Source organism: Ruditapes philippinarum, unplaced genomic scaffold (genome assembly GCF_026571515.1).
Source record: "Ruditapes philippinarum isolate M1 unplaced genomic scaffold, ASM2657151v2 ctg7232_1_1_1_1, whole genome shotgun sequence".
Lineage (NCBI taxonomy): Eukaryota > Metazoa > Mollusca > Bivalvia > Venerida > Veneridae > Ruditapes > Ruditapes philippinarum.
The window spans coordinates 1-10,242 of record NW_026858490.1 but is presented as its reverse complement, the minus strand read 5'-3'; the positions used below and the strand labels follow the sequence as shown (position 1 = coordinate 10,242).

The 10,242-nt window shown below is 35.5% G+C and overlaps 1 protein-coding gene across 1 annotated transcript; it reads right to left on the bottom strand.

Annotated features, from left to right (window-relative positions):
* Window positions 1-10,236, bottom strand: LOC132753325 (uncharacterized). Its single transcript, XM_060743765.1, has 10 exons — window positions 10,221-10,236; window positions 8,991-9,154; window positions 8,334-8,450; window positions 7,271-7,379; window positions 6,511-6,674; window positions 5,667-5,768; window positions 1,602-1,676; window positions 1,110-1,230; window positions 663-787; window positions 1-27 (listed from the first exon to the last, which is right to left on the bottom strand). The coding sequence occupies exons 2-10, from the start codon at window positions 9,141-9,143 to the stop codon at window positions 1-3; spliced, it is 993 nt and encodes a 330-aa protein (XP_060599748.1). The 5' UTR covers window positions 9,144-9,154; window positions 10,221-10,236.
* Between the last annotated feature and the right edge of the window lie 6 nt (window positions 10,237-10,242).

Below are 10,242 nucleotides of genomic sequence, written 5' to 3'. Positions count from 1 at the left end.
TTAAAAAGATGTTGTACTGTAAAACCCCTATATCAGAAATATATGTTATCTTTATTCTCACAGACACTTGGGGTGTGGAGCTGAAAACGCATTTTAATTCCCTCGCTTTAAATATGGGAACCAACATATTACCGGATGACACCGACTATAGCCAGACTGGTTTTCACTTTCAAAGCGCGGCACATTTGAAACGGCAAAGCAGGGAGCCAATTTTAAATTTGTCGAAAGATTTTGTAAATAGAGTAAAACGCTGATAATGTTGATGTTTATTTCGCCTGTTGCGTTGTTTACAAAGATGTCGTTGTTTAAAACTGATAATCATCGTGGAGATTATATCTTCTGTGTCGACGGACTAAAGCATTATATGAAAATATTGGAATTGTAATAAGATACATAAGGATTTTGACGGTAGGTGTGCGAATGTTTTCATCTTGTGTATTATAATAGACGTTGAAATATGGATTTCAAAAACGGTTTATATTAAGTTTTTTTTCTTCATATATATGATACGTTCATTTGCTAAGATTGACCAATCTACATTTAATTTGGAACTTACATGCGTTTTGAGCTCAACGCACCAAGTGTTTGTGCCAACTCTATGCTTTCAGAAGCAATTTACTTTTTTTTTTCAAGAAAACAAAAAATGTATATCTTAGACTTACCTTAATATTGTAAATGCGGAGAGATGAGAGCTGTAATTTGTTGACAGAACCAGCGGCGATAATTGCTTTGAGTACGCCGTACCGGAATATCTCCATGTCACCACTCACCAACTTCCTGAAGTTTCCTGAAAAATTCACTTCCGGTTAATAGTCAACTTCCGGTAACGGCTAAAGATATTTACATATTATATAATCATGAAACGCTATCTGTTACAGTTAAATTATTTTAGTGCTTTCTTTTAATATTTTTTTTGAGCGATACGAATTGCCTGTTTATTCTTAAGATAGTCAGTAACAATTTGGATTACTTCCAGGATACACAGCGTATACAATGGTATTTGTTGAAATTTACCATTATGTTGATATCCCTAGAGAGAATCAACTGAATATACAAAATGCACGTGCGTAATTGACGCAAAGTGTAACAGGAAGTGACGTCATACAAACCTGGTAATTTGAAAGAAAAATCTTTCCGCTCAGTATAGTTGAAACAGTTACTGATATCGTACGACCAGATTGAAGGTCGTCTTTCGTCGTAATCGTAAATATTGTATATATAGTGCTGACCCTGAAAGATGAAAGAAGAATTGTCGGAGTTTTCCGTTAAAATCCGAGCATGGGATCGATGTCAATCGGTAGTTTTCGGACATTTCCGTACAATAATATGGTAAAGTTAATTAAATAAATTAAATATGCCTGAAACACGAAATATTTTTACTTTCTTTATATATGGCTACATTTATGACAAACAGTCTCTCATGCAGGCCAAAATTATTTTACAAGATAAGCTGCTATCATGGGCTAAATAAAATATCAAAAATTTGAATATAAAACCAGTGTTATCTTTTCTTTAAAAGAAAAAAAGTAGCAATTTTGTGGCTAATTGTGGTTTTAAACATTTTGAGACGAAATACAATATTTTAAACATTTTTCACTTACCAATCCTGCATCCAATACCATTCTAACTGGTATTCCAAACGACGGTTTCTGTAACAACATCTCTGTATAGTTAGGCTGAAATACAAAGATTAATATAACAATCAATATTAAAAAAATCAATACAAAATTTAAAAAAAAAATAAATAAATAAATAAAATACCTATACAAAATTAATTTGAAATCAATTTGATATGAAACTTATCACGGGGGAGGAAGTGTTACACGAAGGATGGAGTTCTTATGATAACTTGTTTGGAGTTCTTATGATAACTGTCACGGAGTTCCTGGAAAACGTTACGGATTTCTGTGGAAAACTTTTCTATATACGTGGAGAACTTGCGTAAAAACGGTTATTTTTAACTTTAAATGGGGAGTTTGAGGTGCTAAATTAAACTTTGATAATTAAGCTTGCCCTACATATTGTATAATGTTTCAGAAAAAATCTTTTAGTCCATATTTCGTCGCCTTTTTAAAAAAATCTGGTAGTTTTGAGAAAAATTTTGTGACTTCTAATCCAGTTACCTCTTTGGCGTGGGTTCGATCCCCGGGAGATGCTTTGGTAGTGTGGCACGGAGGAAGGTAGTCTAGTACTGGTGTTACTCTCTAGGAACGATTGTTAGGAAACTACCCGCCCATATGACTGAAATACTGTTGGGAAAAGGCGTAAAATGAAACAAACAAACAAAAATCTTCAGGAAAACATGAATCAGCGGTCACCAGTATTCAGTAGTAACATGGCTTAAACCGCAAAGGAAAATTTTTTTTAAACTTACACTTTTTTCTCAGTTACATGTTTTAAGCAACCACCTTTCTAAAGCAGACAATAAGTAGTTGGGGTTCCCTCAAGAAGCGGCTAAGTAAATTGTATCATTATATACCATGTATCGTATATAACCGGGATACCCTTCACACCCATGCACCCGAAATGTATGATCTTTTTATGCATAAAAAATCAACCGATTACTTCCGATCTCTTCGACAGATTTGCACGTGCCCTACGTGTTCGAGCGAAAGAAGTTCGACAATATATTTTTGTAATCAATTAAAGCAAAAGTTGTTGCAAAATTTCCACAACTAGGACTCAAACTTTGATAAGAAAAATGTATGCAGTAATTTTCCGAAATATGGAGATTGCTGTACGTCACGTGATGCCACATTAGATTTAATAGAGAAAGGAACAAGGTCGATAAACGGCATGAACCTTACGGTGACTCACATATATTATTAGATAAACGGCATGAACCTTACGGTGACTCACATATATTATTAGATAAACGGCATGAACCTTACGGTAACTCACATATATTATTTAAGACTTACTTTCCATTGTCATATCGTTGTCATAGAACTTTATACGTTTCTATGACAAAAATTGATACCTTTTAGAAATTGAAATACCCGTTGAATACATAAAGACGACACTCACCTCATACTACCTTCTATTTTGCTGAAAATCATTTACATGCATACCGATAGCATAGTTACTTAATGTTCTCTAAAACTGCAAGGAATAATGTATATATGAAGAAATCATGCTTGAGTATTAAATTCACTATCCTGTAAGTAAATGCTCTACATCAAGTATGTTTACAGTCATTCCAATAAAATAAAAAAAAAAACCACACACACAAAAAGACCAAAACAAACACAAAAAACACAAGAAACGGATGTAAGAAAAATATCTCTTGAACTGAAAAACACGATCAAAACCAACGTTATATAACCAAATTGTTGTGCAAATGATAAGCGTACTATGCTTCATAATGATTTACACACTAATTGACTAATAAAATACGCTTAAACGTGCCGTGATTAAGCACAAAAACACACTGGCAGTAACAAAAGTTATCATAAGAACTCCATGCAGGACATATTTTGAGTTATCGCAAGAACTCCGTAACATTGAAAAATCGGGTATAAATTTATTAGCCTGGGCTTTATGTTTGCAACTCTCCATAATAATTAGGTAATTAAGTATAGCAACGAAGAAGATCTCAAATGAAAAGGTCAATATGTACGAATTAGCAAGTAATTTGGAAATTTTTCTCAAAACTACCAGATTTTTTTTAAAACGGCGACGAAATATGGACTAAAAGATTTTTTCTGAAACATAATACAATATGTAGGGCAAGCTTAATTATCAGAGTTTAATTTAGCACCTCAAACTCCCCATTTAAAGTTAAAAATAACCATTTTTTACGCAAGTTCTCCAAGTATATAGAAAAGTTTCCCACAGAAATCCGTAACGTTTTCCAGGAACTCCGTGACAGTTATCATAAGAACTCCAAACAAGTTATCATAAGAACTCCATCCTTCGTGTAACACTTCCTCCCCCGTGCTTATACAAAAATCAATTCAATATGAAATTAATGCATACATTTATATATAACTCAATAAGAATCGATATGAAACCAATACAAAAATAAATATATAAGTCAATACAAAAATCAATATGAAATGAATGCAAAATGAATATTAAATCATCACAAAAATCAGTACAAAAATCAATATCAAATCAATGAAAATATCAATACAAAAATAAATACAAAAATCAATACAAAAATTGATATAAAATAAATACAAAAATCAATACAAAAATCAAATATATACACAAAAATTACAAAATTCAATGTATAATCAAAAATAAAATATCAATACAAAAATAAATGTGAAATCAATACAAAATACAATAGGAAATACGAAACTCCACTAGCACAGGTTAGACAACTAACGGTTACCCTTTCAACGTCCCCACTAGCACTGGCTAGACAACTTACCGTTACCACTTTCCACGCCACCACAAGCACTGGCTAGACAACTTACCGTTTCCCCTTTCAACGCCCCTACTAGCACTGGCTAGTCAACTTACCGTTACCACTTTCCACATTCAAACTAGCACTGGCTAGACAACTAACCGTTACCCCCTTTCACGCCCCCACTAGCACTGGCTAGACAACTAACCTTTACCCCCTTCCTCGTCCCCACTAGCACTGGTTAGACAACTAACCGTTACCCCTTTCCACGCCCCCACTAGCACTGGCTAGACAACTAACCTTTACCCCCTTCCTCGTCCCCACTAGCACTGGTTAGACAACTAACCGTTACCACTTCCTCGCCCGCTCCCAGCACTGGCTAGACAACTAACCGTTACCACTTCCTCGCCCGCTCTAGCACTGGCTAGACAACTAACCGTTACCACTTCCTCGTCCCATCTAGCACTGGTTAGACAACTAACCGTTACCATTTCCTTGTCCCCACCAGCACTGGTTAGACAACTAACCGTTACCACTTCCACGCCCCCACTAGCACTGGCTAGACAACTAACCGTTACCCCCCTTCCACGCCCCCACTTGCACTGGCTAGACAACTTACCGTTACCCTCTTCCACGCCCCCACTAGCACAGGTTAGACAACTAACGGTTACACCTTCAACGCCCCCACAAGCACTGGCTAGACAACTTACCGTTACCCCCTTCCACGCCCCCACTAGCACTGGCTAGACATCTAACCGTTACCCCTTCAACGCCCCCACTAGCACTGGCTAGACAACTTACCGTTACCACTTTCCACGCCCCCACTAGCACTGGCTAGACACTAGCCGTAACCCCTTTCAACGCCCCCACTAGCACTGGCTAGACAACTTACCGTTACCACTTTCCACGCCCCAGCTAGCACTGGCTAGACAACTTACCCTTACCACTTTCAACGCCCCCACTAGCACTGGCTAGACACTAACCGTAACCCCCTTCCACGCCCCCACTAGCACTGGCTAGACAACTTACCGTTACCCCTTCAACACCCCCCTAGCACTAGCTAGACAACTAACCGTTACCCCCTTCCACGCCCCCACTAGCACTGGCTAGACAACTAACCGTTACCCCCTTCCACTTCCCCCTCCCCCCCAACAGCACCGCTTTGACAACGTACTGTTACTACTTTTCGAAACTACTTTAGACGCCTCTAGAACTATGTAGCTTAACAGCATCCCATGACGCTTACTAACAATGGCTTAAAAACATACGGTAGCTACCTTCCGGGCTCTAAAAGATCGGCTAAACAACTTACTGTAGCAAAATACCACTCCCATGTCGAGTTTGAAGAGCCAGGTGCCGGCCAATCATTTCTTTGGCTTATCCATACGTCACTGTTTATACCCCGTACAACTCTCTAAAAATAAGTCAATTTTTCTGTACAATAACATATTTTTAAAAAGTGTCAATCCGTAATTTGATAAATTAAATTTAATAAGAATCTTTAAAAAATCTGTGAACTTATCTCATTTTTTTTCAGGCGAAAGTTTTGTAAAATGTTTCGTTAAATTGAATTCGTAATGCTGTATTTTGAGACAGATGGCATGAAAATAGAAAATCCCAATTTTACAACATTCCACCATTTTGAAACCAGTGTTAAAGATTAATCGAAATACTACGAAATAAGTTTCAGTGGAAATCTTTATTGTTAGTGCAATAAGTGCTTAAGTCAGTTTGATACCAATCGTTAATTTTCGAAAGTTTTAGTTAAGTAACATACTGATTTTACGAGGCATTGTTCAAATTTAAGCCTTTGAAGGCAATAATGATTTGAAGCATGTTAAATTGTTGTTGTCCTTGCTTGTATCATAACTTCTTTATCTTCAACATATTATCACTCATTTTGTTCTGAAGTCGTCAGGACGGCAAGAAAATATTCATTAAAAATCACGCCCTCCAGGTAAAAGAGGTCGGACTATTAATAAATTTGTATAATTGCATGCTCACCTTTCAGGAAAATAGACATTTAAGTCACGCCTTCTTACTAAAAATTAAATGTGATTTGCATAATTGCATGTTCGACCTGCAAGGAAATGGAAATGGAGTCACGCCCACTTGAGGTGGAACTATAAATTAGACTTGCATAATTGCATGCTCACCCTTCCTTCGTACATGTATGAGGCCTTGTCGAAATAGAAAAACTCCTTCGAAGTTCGAATTCTCACATGTGAAGGGTCATTTGCGTTTCTGACGTCAAATCCTGTGCCGCTGATAGGTGTCGCTGTACAGTTGCCACGCAATTGGTCAATGACGTAGGCCACGCCTTAAAAATAAGAATTATAACACCAAAGGTTTTTCAATAAGCATTTGGTAGCTGAAATCAATAAATATATTTTTCAAAATTACCGTTGTCCGTGGAAGTAAAACATATTTTTGATTTTTGTTTGAAGTAATGTGAAACAATTGAAATAAAAAATAGACTGGAAATCGTGAAAAATTACCTTCTTAGTATTTGTTTTTTTAGCGATTGAAATTAAAAACCGCGTCGCCTTCAAAATTGTGAAAGCTCGCCGATGATTGGCTGAGAAGGTGACAACATATTGGTGGTCGTCAGATGAAGAGCTATTTAAGAGCTGATTTTAATCAGATTGCCCAACTTCTTTTAAATTTAGCAGTGTTATAGCTATTTATCTGGACCAGTACAACTCCACTTTCTTTTTTGAAAGCTAATGACGATGAAATTATAAAGGGTTATACTTATGCAAGCAAACAAAAATTCTGTGTTTTACTTGGGTGCGTTTAAAATATCATCTAACATAAGGGTGTGTGGGTGCATTGTGGGGTACGATAATTCTAAATACGTCGTATAAGTGAAGAAGGTGTGATTTATAAGTTGGTGAAAGGTGTATGCCACTTTACCTGTACTAAAATCATGAACTTGTGTCAGGGGTAAAGAACCAAATTTCTTTTCGGGTCCAATTGGATCGTAGTCGTATCGAACAAGGTTTAGATCGAAATCGAAGTATTCCTAAATTGAACCGGAAATAGATAAGTTCAAAACCAGAAATAGTAGTGATCAAACCGGAATTAAAATATCAGAAAAGAATAATTAAAAATTGGTTGCGTGAAACGTAAATAAGGTAAATTGATGTGAAATATCGCTTGTTTATGAAGTTTATCTTTAACTTTAAGTTAAAATGACGTCATACCTCTACTGGTCGAGGACCATCAACCGGACACTTTTTGAACATTTTTCCGTACAGATTTCATAATTTTTAACCTAGAGACCTAAAAATTTGAAACAATTCAGCTAGGTTCTTCTCCTAACTAACAAACTAGTTTGTCTATTTCTGATTGTATTGACACTTATATCTGAGGCTCGAAAAGGGGGGTATAAAAATTACCTAAAATGTCTTCACTACAGTACCATGTGTCCGGACATATATGTACATGATGTGACTTAATTCAGATTAAAGCTTGGGTGTTTTTATTTTATATTTTTAACATGTTATACAATATTTCAGCAACAAATGCTGAAGTTTTGGATATTCTATTGTTTACTTTGCAAATGATTATAGTTGGTACATGAGGTCGGGCATTGCTTTCTTGATCCCCAAATTTCATCTTCAACATTCTTGAAATGGACATTAAAATATTACCATTTACGGAGGTTGAAATAAATTTGTTTACTTAATTTTAGAAGAAACATGCATTTATTGTTGATAAAAAGTAACTGACAACCACTGAACAAAGAAAATACTAAATTTAGCATTTTTGGAGCCGTCCGGGTTTGGTGGTTGTCCGGTTTTGGTGGTCCCCAACCAGTAGCCATTCAAACAAGCCGTTGTACTAGTTCTGTTGATGCAAACACATTACCAAATTGTCCATGAAAAAATTATATTTCAGTAATTATGAATCGTTTCTAAACGTAAAAGAAGATTATATATGTTGCTGAACATAAATATAAAGAAATTCAAGTTACCTTTATTCTCGAAATGGACTGGCCGTATATGATTTCAGATGTGAAATGGAAGGCAGACGACGGTGTAGGCAATGCTTTGGTATTCTTTGCACGGGGACAGTACACACCGGTTGGTGTCTAAATAACGATAAAAGATAAATATTATAATGTTATTTGTTATGAAATGGAAAAGACTATCTTTCTATAAATCATCAAGCATATAGAAATAAGAAAATGAAGTGACTGTTACGGCAGATCGGTTGAGACATTACAACAACATAAATTCCCAAATTCGTATTCGTGAATTCACAATTTTAACTTCGTGAATTCACGTTTTCAACATACGTCATTAAAGAAATTACGATTTCAACTTCACGAATTCATAATTTCAGCTTTACGACAATTAAATTATACGATTTAAACTTCATGAATTCACGATTTCAACTTAGCAAATGTTTTGTAAAAGAAAGTGAAAGTTGTGTTTGCAGCTCAACCGTGGGATGGTAAATTCCATTACAGGCTCGACCAGCTTCCTGGTGTGGCATCTGTTCTGGTCATATCCTGGAAAGGGATTCAAAAATTATTTATATATAAATAACACATTATCTAATTCTATATAATAATTCAGCCCTGTGAATTAAAAAAAATCACATGCAATTTAATAAGACAAACTCGTACCTGTAGATCGTACAGATGAACACCTTGTGGTTGTAGGTTAAGATAAGAAAATTCGTACATGTGATCGAATTTGCGCTTTTGTCCATTCTTCATTACGGCAGTCCCAAAAACATGAGCTCGAACCGGGATTTGATCCGACAACTTTGCATTCATCCAGCCAGGAACTGAAAATATCATCAGTTCGTTAATCATCGTTAATCATCGGCACATTCCGTATTTTATTGATACCAGTATAGAGCATAGTAGTCTGCACATACGTTCACTGATGGTAGTTCAGTTGGTTTGTTTTGAATTTGAAATCCCTTTAACCTTGAATGGACTGTTCCGAATTCAAAAAAGGGAAAGTCCGTTTCAAAAAAATGAAAACAATTGTTTAGAGTCTCAATCAGTGTTAAATTAGTTCAATCACTGTTCATTTCCGCTTGGGATTTAAAGGGAACGTTTTTTTTTATTCTGGAAATTTGTTAACACCTCAACACCTCCAAAAATCCCAAACAAACAAGAACATGGAGACTGTTTGAGGGAGTATTTTCAAAAGAGATAATAATAGATGCAACCTCTTTTACGTGCATGAATACCAGACTGTGTAATAGTAATTATTAGCACATGGAAACACTCTCGAAACCGTTCCTTGAACCAATTAGTGTATTGAGCAATGAGTGGAAACAATGGTTTGCCTCTGACGGGGTTTAAACCAGGCAATCCTTAGAGCACTAGTCCGACGCGATAACCACTCGGCCACGCCGCAAATATATATATATGTATATATATATATATATATATATATATATATATATATATATATATTTATATATATATATATATATATATATATATATATATATATATATATTAAATGAAAAATCAGCCTCTGAATAATACACGTATAACATGTACTTAAATGAAAAAATGAATTGGTTCGAAGCTTGTACTTAATACAGCTATTTTTTTTGCGTTCGGGGCAAGCTAGTCTTTGAATTATGTCAGTCAAGATTATTTGTTGTGGTTCTTCGGCATTATTGATTCCAATACTTTTATGTTAAGCATTAAATACCGTTTACGCCGGTGCTAGGGGGCTTCAATGATGTTACACATTAACATGTCTGTCAAAAACTAGACTCAATAAAAACCGAGAATGTTGTTGTAATCAATTTAATTTATTTTCATTGCCTAAGAGTGATCTCCCTTTTTCATAGTTTTGAAAGTCAATACGCAAATGATATACATTACCGCTAAAATACCAATCGACTGC

Excerpts from the sequence above, each read along its gene's own strand:
- LOC132753325 (XM_060743765.1), bottom strand. The coding sequence starts at position 9,143 with ATGAATGCAAAGTTGTCGGATCAAATCCCGGTTCGAGCTCATGTTTTT. Across the intron at positions 8,451-8,990 it reads TTCATCTGTACGATCTACAG|ACACCAACCGGTGTGTACTG; the intron begins GTACGAGTTTGT and ends ATCGTTATTTAG. Across the intron at positions 7,380-8,333 it reads AGTCCATTTCGAGAATAAAG|GAATACTTCGATTTCGATCT; the intron begins GTAACTTGAATT and ends GGTTCAATTTAG.